Here is a 21,967-nt window from a genome sequence, read left to right as displayed (position 1 = left end):
CACGAGGTGAGATCTTGCATGGAGCCCCAGGCCGAGGGAGATTGACAGTTATTTTGTGTTTCTTCCATTTGCGAATAATCGCACCAACTGTTGTCACCTTCTCACCAAGCTGCTTGGCGATGGTCTTGTAGCCCATTCCAGCCTTGTGTAGGTCTACAATCTTGTCCCTGACATCCTTGGAGAGCTCTTTGGTGTTGGTCATGGTGGAGAGTTTGGAATCTGATTGATTGATTGCTTCTGTGGACAGGTGTCTTATATACAGGTAACAAACTGAGATTAGGAGCACTCCCTTTAAGAGTGTGCTCCTGATCTCAGCTCGTTACCTGTATAAAAGACACCTGGGAGCCAGAAATCTTTCTGATTGAGAGGGGGTCAAATACTTATTTCCCTCATTAAAATGCTAATCAATTTATAGCATTTTTGACATGCGTTTTTCTGGATTTTGTTGTTGTTATTCTGTCTCTCACTGTTCAAATAAACCTACCATTAAAATTATAGACTGATCATTTCTTTGTCAGTGGGCAAACGTACAAAATCAGCAGGGATTCAAATACTTTTTTCCCCTCACTGTATATATATATATATTTTTTTTTAATACAATTCTGTATTTTCTTAGATCTACACTCAGTAATAGTATGACTTAATAGTAATTAAAACATCAATGAGGATCAGAAATACCTATCCATCAAGTTACTACAGTACTTCCAAAGTTGAAACTAGGACAGTAGCAACCTCTAGGACAGAATGGAGCAAAAACTAGCATACACATGGCCATAAAGCATCCCCTGCTCAGTATTATCTACACATTCAGTAAATACATAGCATATATACATTCATTTGTCGGGCCCTGGTCAGGTTACCTAGTCCTCAAATCCAGCTGATCTGCGGCGCTGGTTCCAGACTTCATCCCTGCGATCAGGTCTGAAGTAGCCAGAGTGACCCACTCTCTCACTAGGGGCTTTGGGGAATGCCCGTCCTAACTGGGAGGGGTGTGTTCTACCCTCCTGGGGACAGGACTGTGACAGCTGGTAACCTGCTGACCTAGAATCAGGGGACAGTGCAACAAACCTCAGACATAAAACCAATGCTTCAACAGGCAGCAGGTAACGATGACAGACTCAGGATTAGTGTAGAAGATAAAACTCAGAATCATTACTAATGAATGAGGAGGACACAAAATCTCATTTACGACAAGGGATCCCTATGTATAATTTATATGTAACCATGTCCTAACCTTTGAAACTGGAAACTCAGCATTGTAATCAAAGTGAGACACTAAGGCACGGCCCAAAGCTCATGGGCCCAACTATGGAAAACGTAGATCATGTACAGTACCAGTCAAAAGTTTGGACACACCTACTCATTCCAGGGTTTCTTTATTTTTACTATTTTCTACATTGTAGAATAATAGTGAAGACTGGTACTGTATATCAACAGTAAAAAATTCAGTTCACAAACTCGCCTGCTTTTGGTGATTCTATGAGGTCCATTTCCAGCTGTCTGGTGCTGCAGGGGAGATGAAAATATGTCAGGTATTTCTACTGTTTACACCAAAGCTGATATTATCCAGTTCTGGGATGTTTGAAAGGCTATCATTTTTCCCTTTTTTAGATCGATACGGAGGAAGAAAACATATTTGAAAAGGCTTCCTCTCAACTCCCCAACTGAATCTGGGATGCCAATTACGATCAACAGTTCTCACGAGGGTTCAAATGTGTAAAAATTATGATATTCTCTACTCTCTCCCTAACCGTCTTTCCGTTGCCATCTATGAGAAGCATAAAACCAAAAAAGTAAGAGCAGCTGCCACAAAAACCTTTGAAAAGGAATCCGTCATTGTCAACACATTGCTGTCAGTAGTAGGAAACAGGCTTGATATTGTACAGTACCATGTAATCGGTGTAGGTTGGTGGACTGGGGGAGCTCTGATAGTACTCCAGTAGCCTCTCAGCCAGGGCGATGCGTTTCAGCAGGTTCTCAATGAAACGTTGGATCCGAACTTTACCACATATCTCATGCTGGGTTGCAGCCTCCAGAAAATTCTGAATGGTAATGACTTCTCTAAAAAAAATACAGAAACAAAATCTAAGACCTGAGGGGAACAATGAGGGGAGTATCTAGTAACATGCTAAATAATGTTGCTACTGCAATAACTACAGTACCTCCACTAGCAACAATCTAAGGAGTTACCAGATTAGTGTACTGTCTGCCATTTGACCTCATGACTATGATTTTGACTAACAATAGGGTAAGGAAAGGTTAAGATTGAGTTACTGGCTCAGACACTACTCACTGTTCTCTCCTCTCCAGCTCGTACTCTGACTCGTTCAGCTGCTCCTTTAGCGTGGCAATCACCATCACGGCCACGTCCACCTGGCGGCTCAGCGCCCTCTCCCGCTCCTGTACCTCCTGCCTCTCCTGGGCCAGGTGCTGGGAGTGGGCACGCTCACACAGCAGCTCTGTGTCCGTCTGGGCCAGCTCCGTGCTGACCCTGTGCAGCCTCCTCTGCATGGTGCTGTCCGCTGCCAGCAGGACCTTGGCAAGCCTGCGCCGGACCGACACCTCCCCAGCACAGACACTCCACTCTGGGGACACTACCTCTGGCTCGCTGCCTGGGTCTGGAGGGTCGTCAAATGGAAAGGGGAAGGGGATATGATCTGTCCCAGGGCTGGACTTGTGGAATTTTAAATAATCTTTACTGGCCTCTTCTTCCTCTTCCTCCTCCTCAGTCTGTATCTCCTCTGCTGCCTGCGTCCCCACACTATGCGTACGACACCTCTCTATGCAACTAGTGACCTCTCGTGTGTCACTCAGGGAGCGCACATGCAGGGCTCTCTCTGGGTGAGAGTGCCCCCTGCGGGTCGGGAGGCTCAGCTCGTGCATGGTGTGGTAGTAGCTGTGGCTGTATTCCAGGTGGTCTCTCAAGGAGGCCAGGCTATGGAACCTCTCATGCTCCCCACACCGAGGGCACCTAAATGGGAGCTGGGAGTCAGCAGATGCCCCACAAGCCTGCCCATTCTCAGTGAGGAGAGAGGTACTCCTGGCACATACCTTCTGCTGCATTTCACCTACGACCTGGAAGCTAAACACACAATGGTTACAGTCAGCTGATACATGACTTTGATATAAGTAATCCAACTACAGTAGACTTATGACAAGACTGATATCTCATGTATATAGCACTCAGCTATATTACTGCAATTGACTCATATTCAACAATATAGGCTATCAAATCAAGCCTACATTTGTTTAAATCAACAACCAGCCAACAACAGATGACAGTGACAGCATAATCATGTAAATACAATTAAAGTATTTAGCTAATCAATGGCACATATGGGCTCTCGATATTAACTGTGTATAACAGCTTTTCATAAATGTAACAGGTCATTTTTAATTGGCTAGCTATTAGCTAATGCTGCTAGCATCTCTTCCTACCCGATGCATGGCTCACTACTACTAGCTAGCTAGTTAGCCAGGCTGCTGCTGCCAATACATAGCCCCATGGTGTTTTATATTACGTTATTTATTTCGAGCTATTGATGCATGTAATCTCGCATAAATATATAGTTTACCTGTATTTGCATGATGATGTCATGCAAAAGAGCAAGAATTCCCCGCACACAAATTTCCTGCGTAGGGTTGTGAAATTTGTAGTCTGCTGAGCGCAATGAACACAGCCACCCCTCCTGTAGGCCTACCTGGGAATGGTCATGTATAAACTAGTGACGATCAGCAACCAAATATCAATGGAATGTTGCTAAGTCAGTAAAATAGCCACAATGTCGCGTTTACTGGCTACCGATTCGAACCAGAACAGTGCCTTCATTGGCCCTTGTAATCAACGTTGCACACATAATGGCATATATATTCTGCGCCGTCAAATAAATTGTTGAATTGAATTTAAATAGTCATATAATTTCCAACTAAGTTAATAAATAAGAAATTATATGTTATTAACTGTCAGGCCGTTAAAATCGTATTTTTGCATTGAATTCCATAATGTGCATCTCAGACAGTGGTGAGGAGGAGGAGTCTACCGTGTAATTTGTTGGATTCAGGCAGAGAGGAAGAGGCCCAACTCGACGGAAAATCTGTTTCCCTCCAGCAGGTGGCATTTTTTTGCCCCCCAAGGAAGGACAGAAGTGTCGTAATGCTTAGGTTGTTACAAGTGTACTGCTATAAGTAGGACACGTGACATACCGGCAACTTTGAGAAAAAACACTTTATATTGGAGTTGTCCGGAGATGGCTATGCATATTCTTGGCATGAGGCTGGTAGCATAGTATCTCTCACCATGGAATACAAGCGCTTGACGGCAACAACCCTCATCGAATATTTAAAGTCTTAAAATATTGACATGTATTTTGAGTACTGTTTTTAGAGCTGTGTAGTGTCGGTCATTCGTAGGTGTTACCGTCAATCAAGGAGTCTGCTTAAGCTGTATCGTGTTCAAAGGCCTTTTATTAATACCACGAGTTACAGCATAAGTACGGACCCGCGGAGATCCGGAGAAACAGTCCCCAAATAAATCTTCCTGTGTTCTAACTCTCCGTCGTTGCTCCCCCCTTTATATAGCCTTCCAAGAGTTGAATGGCTCCCTCTACTGTTCAATCCCCGTATCCTACCACCCACTTCCTGTCTGTCATATGTGACGTCATGCTAAAACCTTCCCTCTTGATAGCAACAATCAACCTTCTTTCAGTTCCATTTAAACAACATTTAACACCCTCATATTGTCAATACACTACAGCTGCAACTTACAACTATTTTGATAATCAATCTGTCAGTTATTACTTTTATTGCTCAATATGTTTGAATTTTAAAAAGCCTGTTTTGCTGACTGAATATAGGCTGAATGATTGATCAAATATTAAAATGTTTACAGTGCATTACAGTGCAAATAGCAACAACAGACAAACTCAAACTCTGTTATTTTGTGACAACTTCCATTAAAGTGTATTTCCACATGAGACAGGAGCAGTGTCAGCTCAATACGATTTGGGACCCTAAGTGAGATTTGATTTCGGTGCCCCTCCTATAGAAGAAGCTTTGGAACTGAGAGATAATTTGTTGATATATTTCACTCATGGTAATCAGTTGCCTTTTTAAAGTACTCATCAGTAGATATACTGATATGTGTAACAGGGATGGTTATGTTTCCACTTGCCTCTAAAGAAATGTGTATTTAATGTTCAAGCACTCTTATTGGTTGGTTCAATTCCGATGAAAATAAGGCGTGTTGTTATTGGCCCCGCTTGCAGATAGGGGGGGAAGATCGCGAACGTCAGGTCTCCCCAGTATGAAAATGTGATGCAAGGGGAAGGTCACGTTCTGAATACTGTATTCTATTTTTATATTTTAGAATGTGTACAAGTTTGCTGTACATTCCTGATTTATACATGTGTGGGTATATGGTACCTGTTAAGGATTGAGGGGCTTTCTCAGATGTGCTTTGGTATATGATTGCTGTATATAAATGTGTTTGCTAGCATGCACCGATTGTAATGGTCACTTAAGCTCACTGCTAACACAGTTGTTTTCATGCTACAGATTTTACCATCAACAGCCATCAACATCATTAAACGCTGCGCAACTAACTTGCTGTTTCCTATTTAATCGCAGATAATAAATAACGATCAACTGGGACCACTGGCTGGGGTGATTTCTTTGAACTATACACAACGCAAGGAGAGTATGATTAACATCTGTTACATATGGATAAAAAATTGAGGGCTTGCCCATTTCATATACTGAATTATTTGATAAATACATCTCTGTGCTCTTGGACACATCATCAGTGATGTTTCCTAGGATCATGTTTCGGGTCTTTCAACATTACAGTATACAACTTCACCCATCAGACCTTAGCTTGTGTCATAAGTGACATTATGCTAGTTCACATGAATGTACTGAACCCCCACCATTCTAAGGCGTGACTAATCACTGGCCAACTCCCTGTCACAAAATAACGATATGCACTTTTTTATTTTTATTTTATTTTATTTAACCTTTATTTAACCAGGTAAGCCAGTTGAGAACAAGTTCTCATTTACAACTGCGACCTGGCCAAGATAAAGCAAAGCAGTGCGATAAAAACAACAACAACACAGAGTTACACATGGGATAAAACAAAACATACAGTCAATAACACAATAGAAAATCTATATACAGTGTGTGCAAATGTAGTAAGTTATGGAGGTAAGGCAATAAATAGGCCATAGTGCAAAATAATCAAATGTAGTATTAACACTGGAGTGATAGATGTGCAGAAGAAGATGTGCAAATAGAGATACTGGGGTGCAAATGAGCAAAATAAATAACAATATGGGGATGAGGTAGTTGGGTGGGCTAATTACAGATGGGCTGTGTACAGGTGCAGTGATCGGTAAGCTGCTCTGACAACTGATGCTTAAAGTTAGTGAGGGAGATAAGAGTCTCCAGCTTCAGAGATTTTTGCAGTTCGTTCCAGTCATTAGCAGCAGAGAACTGGAAGAAATGGCGGCCAAAGGAGGTGTTGGCTTTGGGGATGACCAGTGAGATATACAGTTGAAGTCGGAAGTTTACATACACCTTAGCCAAATACATTTAAACTCAGTTTTGCACAATTCCTGACATTTAATCCTAGTAAAAATTCCCTGTTTTAGGTCAGTTAGGATCACCACTTTATTTTAAGAATGTGAAATGTCAGAATAATAGTAGAGAGAATGATTTATTTCAGCTTTTATTTCTTTCATCACATTCCCAGTGGGTCAGAAGTTTACATACACTCATTTAGTATTTGGTAGCATTGCCTTTAAATTGTTTAACTTGGGTCAAACGTTTCAGGTAGACTTAAACAAGCTTCACACAATAAGTTGGGTGAATTTTGGCCCATTCCTCCTGACAGAGCTGGTGTAACTGAGTCAGGTTTGTAGGCCTCCTTGCTCGCACACGCTTTTTCAGTTCTGCCCACAAATGTTCTATAGGATTGAGGTCAGGGCATTGTGATGGCCACTCCAATACCTTGACTTTGTTGTCCTTAAGCCATTTTGCCACAACTTTGGAAGTATGCTTAGGGTCATTGTCCATCTGGAAGACCCATTTGCGACCAAGCTTTAAATTCCTGACTGATGTCTTGAGATGTTGCTTCAATATATCCACATAATTTTCCTTCCTCATGATATGCCATCTATTTTGTGAAGTGCACCAGTCCCTCCTGCAGCAAAGCACCCCCACAGCATGATGCTGCCACCCCGTGCTTCACGGTTGGGATGGTGTTCTTCGGCTTGCAAGCCCCCTTTTTCCTCCAAACAATGGACATTATGGCCAAACAGTTCTATTTTTGTTTCATCAGACCAAAAAGTGCAATCTTTGTCCCCATGTGCAGTTACAAACCATAGTCTGGCTTTTTTATGGCGGTTGTCCTTGCTGAGCGGCCTTTCAGGTTATGTCGATATAGAACTCGTTTTACTGTGGATATAGGTACTTTTGTACCTGTTTCCTCCAGCATCTTCACAAGGGCCTTTGCTGTTGTTCTGGGATTGATTTGCACTTTTTGCACCAAAGTACGTTAATCTCTAGGAGACAGAACACTTCTCCTTCCTGAGCGGTATGACGGCTACGTGGTCCCATGGTGTTTATACTTGCGTACTATTGTTTGTACAGATGAACGTGGTACCTTCAGGCGTTTGGAAATTGCTCCCAAGGATGAACCAAACTTGTGGAGGTCTACAATAATTTTTCTGAGGTCTTGGCTGATTTCTTTTGATTTTCCCATGATGTCAAGCAAAGATCAAATCAAATCAATTTTTATTGGTCACATGCGCCGAATACAACAGGTGCAGACATTACAGTGAAATGCTTACTTACAGCCCTTAACCAACAGTGCATTTATTTTTAACAAAAAAAGTAAAAATAAAACAACAACAAAAAAAGTATTGAGAAAAAAAGAGCAGAAGTAAAATAAAATAACAGTAGGGAGGCTATATATACAGGGGGGTACCGTTGCAGAGTCAATGTGCGGGGGCACCGGCTAGTTGAGGTAGTTGAGGTAATATGTACATGTGGGTAGAGTTAAAGGACTATGCATAAATAATTAACAGAGTAGCAGCAGCGTAAAAAGGATGGGGTGGGGGGGGCAGTGCAAATAGTCCGGGTAGCCATGATTAGCTGTTCAGGAGTCTTATGGCTTGGGGGTAGAAGCTGTTGAGAAGTCTTTTGGACCTAGACTTGGCACTACGGTACCGCTTGCCGTGCGGTAGCAGAGAGAACAGTCTATGACTAGGGTGGCTGGAGTCTTTGACAATTTTGAGGGCCTTCCTCTGACACCGCCTGGTTGAAAGAGGCACTGAGTTTGAAGGTAGGCCTTGAAATACATCCACAGGTACACCTCCAAATGACTCAAATGATGTCAGAAGCTTCTAAAGCCTTGACATCATTTTCTGGAATTTTCCAAGCTGTTTAAAGGCACAGTCAACTTAGTGTATGTAAACTTCTGACCCACTGGAATTGTGATACAGTGAATTATAAGTGAAATAATGTAATTGTCTGTAAACAATTGTTGGAAAAATTACTTGTGTCATGCACAAAGTAGATGTCCTAACCGACTTGCCAAAACTATAGTTTGTTAACAAGACATTTGTGGAGTGGTTGAAAAACGAGTTTTAATGACTCCAACCTAAGTGTATGTAAACTTCCGACTTCAACTGTACCTGCTGGAGCGCATACTACGGGTGGGTGTTGCTATGGTGACCAATGAGCTAAGATAAGGCAGGGATTTGCCTAGCAGTGATTTATAGATGACCTGGAGCCAGTGGGTTTGGGGACGAATATGTAGTGAGGGCCTGCCAATGAGAGCGTACAGGTCACAATGGTGGGTAGTATATGGGGCTTTGGTGACAAAACGAATGGCACTGTGATATACTACATCCAATTTGCTGAGTAGAGTGTTGGAGGCTATTTTGTAAATGACATCGCCGAAGTCAAGGATCGGTAGGATAGTCAGTTTTACGAGGGCATGTTTGGCAGCATGAGTGAAGGAGGCTTTGTTGCGAAATAGGAAGCCGATTCTAGATTTAACTTTGGATTGGAGATGCTTAATGTGAGTCTGGAAGGAGAGTTTACGGTCTAACCAGACACCTAGGTATTTGTAGTTGTCCACATATTCTAAGTCAGACCCGCCGAGAATAGTGATTCTAGTCGGGCAGGCGGGTGCAAGCAGTGTTCGATTGAAGAGCATGCATTTAGTTTTACTAGCGTTTAGGAGCAGTTGGAGGCTATAGAAGGAGTGTTGTATGGCATTGAAGCTTGTTTGGAGGTTTGTTAGCACAGTGTCCAATGAAGGGCCAGATGTATACAAAATGGTGTCGTCTGCGTAGAGGTGGATCTGAGAGTCACCAGCAGCAAGAGCGACATCATTGATATACACAGAGAATAGAGTCGGCCCGAGAATTGAGAGTCGGCCCGAGAATTGGGGGGGGGGGCAGAGCTGGTGGCCGGGGTTGTTATGTGGGCAGCTTGTCTCTCCCTTTTCTGTTTCCCTTCCTCCTTGTTTTGTCCCCTCTTTGTCTGTTGTATCTGTATGTGTGTTTGTCCCCATTTTGTTGGTGCGTCTGCCAGTGTGGGTCTGGAGTGGATCGGGGGGCGTGCTCAGGATCTGCCTCTCCTGTGCAGCTGCGGGTTGTTTCCAGTGATTCCTGCCTACGCAGCTGCATCCTATTCTCTCATCAACCTGCACTACTAATTCCTGGGCATGGCTCTCCACCGGCGCCAGATCGTTGTTCTTACTAGAGCGGTAACTTGGCTCACCAGTAGAGTTTAATTGTCTTTGTCTTCAGCCTGGCTCTTTACTCTCCTTAACCTGTCGTTTGTTTTGTCTTCAGTTCAGACATACCTCCCAACCTGCCTGCCTGCCTGCCTGCCTGCCTCAGCCTCTCCTTCCTCCGGTGCCGACTAGCCCACTCTGTTCCTTTTCTTCAGTTGTTTTTGGACTAAGACAAATTGAACTTTTATTAAAATAATTTTTGTTTCTTCCACTCCCTTAGTCGTGTTTTGTTTCTCTGAGTGCTGGGTTTAACCATAGCTTAACAGAACGATCTGGCCATGGACCCAACAGAGAAACAGCACGGGGCAAACGAAGACAGCTTCCAACAAGCTATCCAGGCTCAAGGAACGTTGCTAGGACAGCATGACCAATTGATTCGGACTCTTTTGGAAAATAATCATCAACTGCTGAACCAGGTGACTCAGTTAACAACACAAGTCTCTAAATTGTCTGTTATCAGTTCTCCATCTCTCTCTGACCCCCAGTTTGATGCACCCCAAGTTGTTTCCTCGGACATTATGCAGGCATCGTTCCATCGGGAACCCCCTGTCACGTCGCCTGAACCGTTCAATGGAGAATTGGACAAGTGCCGGGGATTTTTGCTTCAGTGTGACTTGATTTTTCGGCAGAGACCACTGTCGTTTTCTACTGATTCCTCTAAGGTACATTATGTTCTGGGGCTGTTAAGAGGGAGAGCTCTGGTTTGGGCTGAGGCTGTGTGCTCAAATCAAACTTTGACTGGATTGACTTTTGCTGATTTTTCTGCTAAATTGAAGACTGTTTTTGACCATCCTGACCATGTGGGTAATTCCTCCAAGATACTTTTTAATTTGAGCCAGGGTTCTAACAGTGTGGCTGAGTACTCTATTGAGTTCTGGACTTTGGCAGCGGACTCCAAGTGGAACAATGTGGCACTTCAAGGAGCATTTCTAAACGGTTTGAATGAAGCCATTAAGGATGAACTGGCTGCTCGTGACGAGCCACATGATTTACATTCTCTCGTTTCCCTGTCCATTAAGCTAGACAACCGGTTGCGGGAGAGGCGTCGGGAGAGAGGCGGTCGGCCACCTCTAGGAGGACGAGTTCCCCAGCCTTCAACCACTCGAGTCTCGCCTCCCCGGAGCCGGCAGCTTCTTGTTCCTGATCCCATCCCGAGCACAGAGGAGGAACCAATGCAAGTGGGTCGAGCTCGACTACCTCCAGCGGAGCGGCAACGGCGCCTCCAGGCGGGTGAGTGCCTGTACTGTGGAGACGCCACACACATTCTGGCTACATGCCCTAAGCGACCAAAAGACAAGGCTCGCTCGTAACGGTGGGTCTACTTGCGAGCCCAGAGTTAGATCATGAACCCATCATTCCCCGATTACAAGTACCTGTAACCTTACGTTTCCAGAGTCATTCCCTGCCACTCTCAGCTCTCATAGACTCAGGTGCAGAAGACAACTTTATTAGCCACCAGTTCGTTACACAAGCTCGTATCCCCGTGGAGCCACTACCTACCCCCATTCGAGTCACAGCCCTTGATGGGCGCCTCCTCGCGGAGATAACTCATCAAACCACCCCCGTTTCCCTAGTGATTTCTGGCAATCATTGTGAAAGCATTCAGTTAAGAGTTATGTCTGGCTCAGCTACCCCCCTAATCCTTGGCTTCCCCTGGTTGGCTCTTCACAACCCACAAATTGATTGGACACGTCACACCATTCTCAGTTGGAGCACTAACTGCCATTCAGAGTGCCTTAGGTCAGCGGTTCCCCCACTAAGTGTAACCCAACTCATCCCTCAGCTCCTCCCGATCTGTCATCTGTCCCCAAAGAATACCATGACTTAGCTGAGGTTTTCAGTAAGGACAAGGCTCTGTCTCTACCACCACATAGGCCTTATGATTGCCCTATTGAACTGCTTCCTGGTGCTCCCTTGCCCTCTAGTCGCTTATACAATCTGTCCCGACCGGAAAGAGAGGCAATGGAGCAGTATATTGGTGATTCTCTGGCCTCGGGCATAATCCGTCCCTCGTCGTCTCCTTTGGGTGCAGGTTTCTTTTCGTTGAAAAGAAAGACAAGTCGTTACGCCCCTGTATCGATTTCAGGGGTTTAAACAACATAACTGTTAAAAACAAGTATCCCCTTCCACTCATCAACTCAGCTTTTGAACCTCTGCATGGCGCCACAGTTTTCTCCAAGCTCGACCTCAGGAACGCTTATCACCTTGTCAGAATCCGAAAGGGAGATGAGTGGAAAACCGCTTTCAACACTCCACTGGGGCATTTTGAGTATTTGGTCATGCCCTTTGGGCTCTCTAACGCCCCTGCTGTATTCCAAGCCATGGTGAACGATGTTCTTAGGGATTTTTTGAACCGTTTTGTCTTTGTATACCTGGATGATATTCTTGTTTTTTCCAAGTCACCCGAGGAGCATGAGTCACACGTCCGTCAAGTCCTTCAACGGCTCTTGGAGAATAAGCTGTACGTCAAAGCAGAAAAGTGTGAGTTCCACAAACAGTCTACATCGTTCCTTGGTTTCATCATTGAGAGCGGGCAGGTGAAGGCGGACCCCGAGAAGATCCGGGCAGTGACGGAATGGCCCACACCCACCTCCCGTAAGCAACTTCAACGATTTTTGGGCTTTGCTAACTTCTACCGTAGATTCATTAAGGGTTTTAGTAAAGTGGTGGCACCCCTTACTAGACTCACATCCCCAAAAGTCCCTTTTCTGTGGTCCCCTGAGGCGGAGCAGGCGGTAGGGGTTTTGAAGGAACTGTTTTCCACCTCCCCTGTGTTGATACACCCCAATACCTCTCTGCAGTTTATTGTGGAGGTGGACGCGTCTGACTCAGGTGTGGGAGCAGTCCTCTCCCAGCGCTCCCCCACTGACCAAAAGCTTCACCACTGTGCTTTTTTCTCCAAGAAATTGTCACCCACAGAACGGAATTACGACGTTGGAAACAGGGAACTGCTGGCGGTCAAGCTAGCACTAGAAGAATGGCGGCACTGGCTGGATGGAGCTGAACTGCCTACCACAAAAACTTGGCTTACATCCAAGCCACTAAGAGACTCAACTCACGCCAAGCCAGATGGGCCCTGTTTTTTAGTAGGTTTAACTTTATTCTAACATACAGACCGGGGTCAAGAAATGTTAAACCAGACGCTTTGTCCCGCCAGTTTGCTGACCCTTCGGAGACCAGCGAGCCTGAGGCAGTCCTACCTTCCTCATGCGTCGTGGCGGCAGTACAGTGGGAGATTGAGTCTCTGGTGAAGACTGCACTTGCCACGGACCCGGGACCGGGTGATGGACCTCCCAACCTACTCTTTGTTCCCGAGACGGTCCGGTCTCAGGTGTTGCAGTGGATTCACACCTCCCGTTTTGCTGGTCACCCTGGGATGAGACGCACGTTGACGCTGCTTAAGATACATTTTTGGTGGCCTTCAATGGAAACTGACGTTCGGGCTTTTGTGGCAGCCTGTTCAACCTGTGCTCGGGGCAAAGCCTCCCATCAGTCCCCTTCGGGGCTGCTGCTACCCCTCCCAGTTCCCAGCCGTCCCTGGTCCCACATAGCCATGGATTTTGTCACCGGCCTACCCAAGTCTGAAGGTAATGATACTATACTTACCATTGTGGACAGATTCTCTAAATCTGTTCACTATATAGCATTACCAAAATTACCGTCTGCCAGTGAGACAGCGGACCTCCTAGTCCAACATGTATTCCGTCCCCATGGAATACCTGTGGACATCGTATCTGATAGAGGCCCACAGTTTACTTCCCGTGTTTGGAAGGTTTTCTGTTCTGCTTTGGGTGCTTCCGTTAGTCTGTCCTCAGGGTTTCATCCCCAGACCAACGGTCAAACAGAAAGAGCCAATCAAGACCTCGAAGCAACCCTTTGTTGTGTGGCTGCTCAACATCCATCATCCTGGGCCAAACATCTGCTTTGGATAGAGTACGCCCACAACTCCCTCACCACCTCTGTCACCGGCCTTTCACCCTTCGAAGTAACCATGGGTTATCAACCCCCTCTGTTTCCTGCTCAGGAGAAGGAATTGGCTGTTCCTTCGGTTCAGGAGAACCTCCGCCGCTGCCAGAGAGTGTGGAGCGACGCTCGGGAAGCGTTGCTTCGGACCACCGACAGGAACAAGACGACAGCGGATAGGAGCATGACTCCCGCACCTGTGTTTCATCCTGGTCAAGAAGTTTGGCTGTCATCAAAGAACGTACCTCTTCGTACCAAATCACGCAAGCTGTCTCCTCGGTACCTGGGTCCGTTTGTGGTGGAGTCCATCGTTAACCCCGCTGCGGTTCGTTTGAAGTTGCCTTCAGCCATGAAGATACACCCTACTTTCCACGTCTCCGAACTGAAACCTGTGTCCTCCAGCCTTTTGTGTCCGCCGGCAGATCCACCTCCACCTGTTCGCCTCATTGACGACCATCCGGCCTACACCGTCAGTAGGCTCCTGGACTCTCGGAGACGGGGTAGGGGTCTCCAATACCTAGTCGATTGGGAAGGTTATGGACCAGAGGAGAGGTCTTGGGTCACTAAGCGTTTTGTGTTGGATCCTCAGCTGATCACGGACTTCCATCACGACAACCCTGATAGGCCTGGTGGGTCGCCAGGTGGCGACCATTGAGGGGGGGGGTACTGTTATGTGGGCAGCTTGTCTCTCCCTTTTCTGTTTCCCTTCCTCCTTGTTTTGTCCCCTCTTTGTCTGTTGTATCTGTATGTGTGTTTGTCCCCATTATGTTGGTGCGTCTGCCGGTGTGGGTCTGAAGTGGATCGGGGGGCGTGCTCAGGATCTGCCTCTCCTGTGCAGCTGCGGGTTGCACTGCCTGCCTGCCTGCCTGCCTCAGCCTCTCCTTCCTCTGGAGCCGACTAGCCCACTCTGTTCCTTTTCTTCAGTTGTTTTTGGACTAAGACAAATTGAACTTTTATTAAAATAATTTTTGTTTCTTCCACTCCCTTAGTCGTGTTTTGTTTCTCTGAGTGCTGGGTTTAACCATAGCTTAACAGGGGTAGAGGTAGCCAGGTGGAAAGCATGGCCAGCCGTAGCAAAATGCTTATTAAAATTCTCGATTATCGTAGATTTATCGGTGGTGACAGTGTTTCCTAGCCTCAGTGCAGTGGGCAGCTGGGAGGAGGTGCTCTTATTCTCCATGGACTTTACAGTGTCCCAAAACTTTTTGGAGTTAGTGCTACAGGATGCAAATTTCTGTTCTATCTTTCAGTAGAATCGTGGAAGGATGGGGCCAACGTGGAGAAGACAGGGTTGGGTGTCTGGGATGATGGAGGTCAAACACAACAGATGGTGCACAGCACTTAAAATGGTGGAAAACCAAAATCCCTATCATCAGACGACATGTGCAAAGAGGTTCCACCATTCTCTTTTAATACCCCTTTTTCGTGATATTGAATTGGTAGTTAAAGTCTTGTCCCATCGCTGCAACTCCCGTACGGACTCAGGAGAGGCGAAGGTCGAGAGCCATGTGTCCTCAGAAACACGACCCTGCCAAGCCACACTGCTCGCTTAACCCAGAAGCCTGCCGCACCAATGTGTCGGAGGAAACAACTGGCGTACGAAGTCAGTGTGCATGCGCCCAGTCCAACACAAGGAGTCGCTAGGGCGCGATGGGACAAGGACATCCCGGCCGGCCAAACGATCTTGTCTCATCGCTGCAACTCCCCAACGGGCTCGGGAGAGGCAAAGGTCGAGTGATGCGTCCTCTGAAACATGACCCGCCAAACCGCGCTTCTTAACACCCGCTCACTTAACCCGGAAGCCACCTACACCAATGTGTCGGAGGAAACATCGTTCAACTGACGACTGAAGTCAGCCCGCAGGCACCCGGCCCGCCACAAGGAGTCGCTAGAGTGCAAGTAAAGCCCCCCTGGCCATACCTTCCCGTAACCCAGACGATGCTGGGCCAATTGTGTGCCGCCCTATAGGACTCCCAGTCACGGCCAGTAATGACACAGCCTGGGATCGAACCCCAGGCTGTAGTGACGCCTCAACACCGCGATGCAGCGCCTTAGACCGCTGCACCACCCAGGAGGCCCCTGCAAGCTCTATTTAGCCAAAAACAACCGAATATCAACCTTTTATTTCTATCAACCAATACGATGTCTTTGGAACTTCGATCCTACAGCAAATTAATGTGTTTCATTCTTTTGACAGGGTTATAAGCATGTTTCACCTACTACAATCAAAAACATAGCAACTACATATTCTCTCTTTGAGTAGGCTAAACTAGCTAGCTAAGTGAAAGTACAACAAAATACAACCAGATATAGCTAGCTCTTTCTCTTGCTTCTCCAAAACTGTTCAACTATTGTCTTTCTCTCTCTTTGAGTCAACTACTCACCACATTTTATGCACTGCGGTGCTAGCTATCTGTAGCTTATGCTTTCAGTACTAGATTCATTCTCTGATCCTTTGATTGGGTGGACAACATGTCAGTTCATGCTGCAAGAGCTCTGATAGGTTGGAGGACGTCCTCCGGAAGTTGTCATAATTACGGTGTAAGTCTATGCAAGGGTGTGAGAATCAAGAGCTTCCTAGGTTTTGTATTGAAGGCAATGTACCCAGAGGAGGACAGAAGCTAGCTGTCCTCCGGCTACACCATGGTGCTACCCTACAGAGTGCTGCTGAGGCTACTGTAGACCTTCATAGCAAAACAGTGTGTTTTAATCAATTATTTGGTGACGTGAATATATTTAGTATAATTGTATCTAAAAATGATATGAAATTCACTGAGGAGGATGGTCCTCCCCTTCCTCCTCTGAGGAGCCTCCACTGGTGTAAAGTTTGACCATAGCCTGAAGGTTGGGAGGGGCAGTTCCCCTTGCTGCTCTATTGGCAAGCAACAGGGTCTTGAAGATGATGTGAGCTTCGACTGGAAGCCAGTAGAGTGTGCGGAGGAGTGGGGTGATATGGGAGAACTTGCGAAGGTTGAACACCAGGTGTGCTGTGGCGTTTCTGGATAAGTTGCAGGAGTTTGATGGCACAAGCGGGGAGCCCAGCCAACAGAGAGTTGCAGTAAGGCCCCGGGAGGATGAGCAGCTCCGTCTTGTCGAGGCTGAGCTTGAGGTGGTGGGCCGACATACAAGTGGAGATTTCTGCCAGGCACGCAGAGATGCGTGTCGCCACTTGGGTGTCAGAAGGGGGGAAAGGAGAAATGGTAGTTGAGTGTCATCCCCATAGCAATGGTAGGAGAGACCATGTGAGGATATGACAGAGCCGAGCGACTTAGTGTATGGAGAAAAGAGTAGAGGGCCTAGAACCGAGCCCTGAGGGACACCAGTAGTGAGAGCACATGGGGCAGACACAGATTCTCGCCACACCACCTGGTAGGAGCAACCTGCCAGGTAGGATGCAATCCAGGAGTGTGCAGAGCCTGAGACGCCCAGACCTGAGAGGGTGCAGAGGAGGATCTGATGTTTCATGTTGTCGAAGGCAGCTGATAGATCTAGGAGGATGAGAAAGAGGAGAGAGCCTCTGTGACACAGAGGAGAGCGGTCTCAGTTGAGTGAGCTGCCTTGTAGCCTGACTGGTTAGGGTCAAGAAGATAATTCTGAGAGCGATAACTTTTGGAAAGAATAGACAAGGGATACTGGTCTGTAGGTTTTGACGTCCGAGGGGTTGAGTGTTGGTTTCTTGAGGAGGGGAGTGACTGACCATCTTGAAATTGAGGGGACACCAGTGGTCAGGGATAAGTTAGAGGGAGGGGAGGAATGGTACAAGGTCTCCAGAGATGGTCTGGCAAAGGGAGGAGGGGATGAGTCAAGTGGGCAGGTTGTCGGGCGGCTGGACATCACTAGTCGCAGGATTTAATCTGGAGAGAGAGGGGAGAAAGAGGTCAAGGCATAGGGTAGTTCTGTGTGAGTGGGACCAGTGGACTCAGTAGGCTGAGTGAATGAGGAGCGGATGTCGTCAACCTTTTTTTCTAAGTGTTTGACGAAGTCGTCCGCAGAGAGGGAGGAGGGAGGGGGAGGAGGGTTAAGGAGGGGGGAGAAGGTGGAGAAGAGTTTCCCAGAGTTAGCAGCAGAGGCTTGACATTTACAGTGATAGAAAGTGGCACATGACCATCTGGGTAGCGTTGGAAGAGATGGCGAGAAAAGGAAACAAAGTAGTGATCAGAGAAGTCAAGGGGGGTTTCAGTGAGGTTAGTAGGCCTCTAGTAAAGATGAGGTCAAGCATATTGCCTACCTTGTGAGTGGGAGGGGACTGTGAGGTCAAAAGAGGAAAGGAATGGAAAGAAAGAGGTGGAAAGAAATGAATCAAAGTCAGGCATTGGGAGGTTGAAGTTGCCCTGTACGATGAGTTGTGAGCCTTCGTCGGGAAATTAGCTAATCAAGGTGTCACGCTCATTGAGGAACTGTCCAAGGGCACCAGAGGGTTATCCTATGAAGCAGGTTTGAGGAGTTAGGTAAGTAATTTGGCCAACTATTGAGTTCAACTCGGGATAATCAGTCATACAAAAGTGGCTTACCTTTTAGCCAGGTACATTTCTATGGCAATGAATCCTTCAGAACTAACCTGCTCCAGGGCAGGCAAACTCAGAGCTAACTCCATTTATCCTGAATGAAGTGTCTGAGCCACGAGTTGAAGACCAATTAAATCAGATACCCTCCCTCTCGCAAAGATTGTGTCATCATCCCCTTCATTTGAGGTAGATGACTGATTAAATATTTTATTAATTATTTTAAACAAATGTGTAACAAAATTGTAATGTTATAGGGCTGGCCCCATGTAGTCGACTGGTCGATTCTTTGGTTGATAGGTTGTTGGTCGACAGATTCTTTATATAAAAATATATCATCATGGTGTACAAGGCACCTGTCTGATTCGCGCCTGTCTGAGTGGACTGATCCATTGTGGAGGCCATGTGGATGGCACAGTCCATCACTCTAAGACATGTGCTACTGAAATTGTATATGTTTATATTACATGAGAACAATGGTGCAACACTAATAAAAATAATATTATTTTATAAGAAATGCGCGTTCTCCCGCATTGCATGTGGTCACTGTCCACGGTTCAGAAACACATCAGTGCGCTGTTGAATTGGTACCTTTTCCTAGACAATGTTGCTATGTGCATAATAGCAAAGTTAACCAGCATATTGGTGTTGAGAACAATGCAGCAGAGGCAACAGCAGAATGAGGAGATGAGAGAACAGCCCTTGCCCTATTGTCTAAGAAAAGTGAAGAGAGAGGAAACCAACTTAATTAGGTATATAATCAATAGCCTAACTGTTAAATGTGCCTGGCTTTATAAATCAATATACTGTATATCTACAGAAATAAGACAGATCCTGCCTCTGTAGCCTGTTTGAGTGTTTGTTTAATAGCCTACTGATTCCGTGAGCACCAAGCACCAATTGTCAAGTAAACAATTTCACAAATTCAGCTGTTTTAATTATTTGATTTGCTGCAATAAAGGCTTTACACTTTTTATTGTTAGAACAGCTTCTCTGATATTATTTATAATTTATTTAGTGTTGTTTACACTGTTCCAAATTGTCCGAAAAATAATATTTATAATAATACTAATAACGATCCTTTTTCTTGATCTCCTTCTTATTGTTAGTATTACTATTATTATAATCATCATACTGTAAGTAATGTAATTATCATTAGTATGATTAGTATAGCAGCCTTGTATAACCACCATTGAGCTGTAGGCCTAAGAGCGCATTCTGTTAAGTCTTAATACCGTAACTTACTTAGGCCTATATTTCAATACTTCTATAGGCTACTGTATCAATCAATCATTCATTTGTTAATGTCATCACACAGCATACGAGTAATTCATGATTTTAAATGCAATCAAGCATTTTAGTTTTTAAATAAAAAAAGTGACCCTTGAATAATTAGCTTAAACAATAAATAAACCATTCCATTTCGGAAATTGCATTCACGAATGAAAGCGACTGTTTTCAGTCTTTGCTGTAATAAAGGCTTAACAAAAATAAACGTTACAACAGACTCTCTGGTGCGCTTAGAAATTATTTAGTGTTGTTTGTTCCAAACCGTCAGAAAGATTATATTGTAATCTATACAGCACCTGTTTGGCACACATAATATGCACACAGCACTTGCTCCTTACCCTCCTCTTCTTGATCTCCAGTAGTTTCCACAAGTCAAATGTATTCCACACATCTGACTTTCCCTTTACCTCCTGATCAACCAGTAAACATTCCCCCGTTTCGAGTTTATTTGTAACTTCCTCTGCATCCATTTTGCTGTCACATGTTACGGTGTTCAGAGTTTGTTATAACTGATTTATTGATGTGATTATGATATGCTATAGGTCAGGCCCTATTGGTCACATGCATGCGATGCATTCATGTGTCACGTAAAAAGAGCAATGGTTGAGGGAATAGGGAATGTTTTTCCTAAAAAAAGGAGGGATTTTGTTTAACAGAACTTTTCAGTCAGAAATGGCTGTAATTATGTTGTAGCTTCAGCAACACAGACAGTGCTATAAACACTGATGTTCTGTGGTGGTCGCTGCACCAGGGAGGAGAGAGAGAGAATGGGTGCTAGTCACACAGTCACTCGCTGTCTTTTTTTAAAAACACAGGGCAGCAAGTCTGAGCCTGGCCCAGCACCATCAAATAAATTGCTGGTCGGACTCCCTCTAGTCATTTGTGTCTTAATTATTTAATCAAACAGTGTGCTTAAAGCATCAGACAAACTCAGTGAATATAGTTGATTTGATGAAAAACATAGAATGTGTGAATATGTGACTCACCACCTCGATTTTGTCATATGTAGCAACATTTGAAATGCTGTTTTTTCAATTGGATAAAAGTAGAGACTTTGAGAGCTACAAAATGGTATATCATACACTGCATTTTTGAGGAACAGTGGGAAAGTAATTATGCTTTGAAAGTTGATAAACTTGTAAACTCCCTTTTGAGAAAATGGCATTTGAATGTTTTGGTATCTAGTGAAGAGCTCTTTGTCTACACACATTCAGCATCGTTCACACCATCTTAAGCTTTAGCCCCACCCATCTCGTTCCGCTCTCGGAGCGTTCAGAGCGCACATTTGATGCTCTAGCCGATGACATGAAAACAGCCTAACCAGCTCAGCTGGCAACAATTTCATTACGCTTTTTTGCCGACGTTTACTGACACCAGCCATATTCAACAGGTGTTGTACACTTTAGCTTAAGACATGTAGCTAGCTAGCTAGGTAAACAATGAACCTAGCTAGGTAAATAGCTTAAGACATGTAGCTAGCTAGCTAGCTAGGTAAACATTGAACCTAGCTAGGTAAACAATGTATTTTACCTGTATACATCATCATGCCACCGCTGCCCTTAGTTTGAAGATGTAATCCGGAGACAGGTGTTTTCGCCATCTCTTTAGCTATCATACCCTAATTCCACTGATTTCAAAACTCGATCTTCCAGAAAATGGAGAGCAACACTTGTGCAGCTCCACTATACGATTCATTTTTTAAAAAGCCGCGTTCGAGAGGATTACCAACACAGACTGCCCAGCTCAAATAGACCAATCTGAACTCCTCTCTCGGCATGTCCAGCCCACTCATTATCTCAGCCAATCATGGCTTGTGAGAAGGTTGCTGTCTTTTTCTGTGGCTTAACCAACAAGGCTCATAATTTAACAATTGTATTCGTATTTACAGATTGTATACAAGTTTGTTATTAAGGCACATGAAAGTTCACATGTTCCAGAAGGCATTTCTGCCAAAAACTTTGATAAAAATAAAAATAAATGTTCAAATGGCTCTCCTGTGAAGTCGTGACTTGCGACTTACGCCTATTTTCCTGAAACGGGTCACATATATGGAAAAATACACGTTTAAAAATGTCTACCATCAATTGGTCGAAAGAACAGTTGACTCTTGGCCGACCAAGATTTTCTTTAGTCAGGGACAGCCCTAAATGTTAAAATCCCTATCACATGACACATTTAGTAATGACAGCATTTGCTTTCCAAACTGTATGTTTTTTGCATGATTGTATTTTGAAATTTGGGAAAGGCAAATGACAGCCGCAACCAACCATAAACATATAATCCATAGATGGCAGTTCCCATTCAAGTCAAGACTGGCAGCCATTGCTAGTGTACCCACGAGTTTAACAGTCAAATTGCCAGGTTTAGAGCTTTCAAAACCCTTCTATGGATTATAGGTCTATGGCCA

General features: G+C 45.0%; 1 protein-coding gene across 2 annotated transcripts; it reads right to left on the bottom strand.

Moving 5' to 3' along the window:
* Window positions 1-530: 530 nt before the first annotated feature.
* Window positions 531-21,247, bottom strand: LOC121571553 (protein ZNF365). Of its 2 annotated transcripts, none has more exons than XM_041883093.1 (5): window positions 21,091-21,247; window positions 2,294-3,082; window positions 1,890-2,061; window positions 1,463-1,506; window positions 531-1,041 (listed from the first exon to the last, which is right to left on the bottom strand). In XM_041883093.1, the coding sequence occupies exons 2-5, from the start codon at window positions 3,061-3,063 to the stop codon at window positions 861-863; spliced, it is 1,167 nt and encodes a 388-aa protein (XP_041739027.1). In that variant the 5' UTR covers window positions 3,064-3,082; window positions 21,091-21,247; the 3' UTR covers window positions 531-860. The 2 variants fall into 2 exon arrangements, with proteins under 2 accessions (XP_041739027.1, XP_041739017.1); XM_041883083.2 differs by lacking the exon at window positions 21,091-21,247 and adding an exon at window positions 3,576-4,164.
* Between the last annotated feature and the right edge of the window lie 720 nt (window positions 21,248-21,967).

The sequence above is a fragment of the Coregonus clupeaformis genome, chromosome 1 (genome assembly GCF_020615455.1).
Source record: "Coregonus clupeaformis isolate EN_2021a chromosome 1, ASM2061545v1, whole genome shotgun sequence".
Classification (NCBI taxonomy): domain Eukaryota; kingdom Metazoa; phylum Chordata; class Actinopteri; order Salmoniformes; family Salmonidae; genus Coregonus; species Coregonus clupeaformis.
The sequence above is the reverse complement of the archived record's forward strand: the minus strand, read 5'-3'. Positions and strand labels throughout refer to the sequence as shown.

What these genes read in the sequence shown, in the direction of transcription:
- LOC121571553 (XM_041883083.2), bottom strand. Translation starts at nt 3,598, where the DNA reads ATGACATCATCATGCAAATACAG. An exon ending in ACATCATCATGCAAATACAG is followed by an intron (nt 3,083 to 3,575) that starts GTAAACTATATA and finishes TTGTGTGTTTAG; the next exon opens with CTTCCAGGTCGTAGGTGAAA. An exon ending in GAGCTGGAGAGGAGAGAACA is followed by an intron (nt 2,062 to 2,293) that starts GTGAGTAGTGTC and finishes TATTTTTTTTAG; the next exon opens with AGAAGTCATTACCATTCAGA.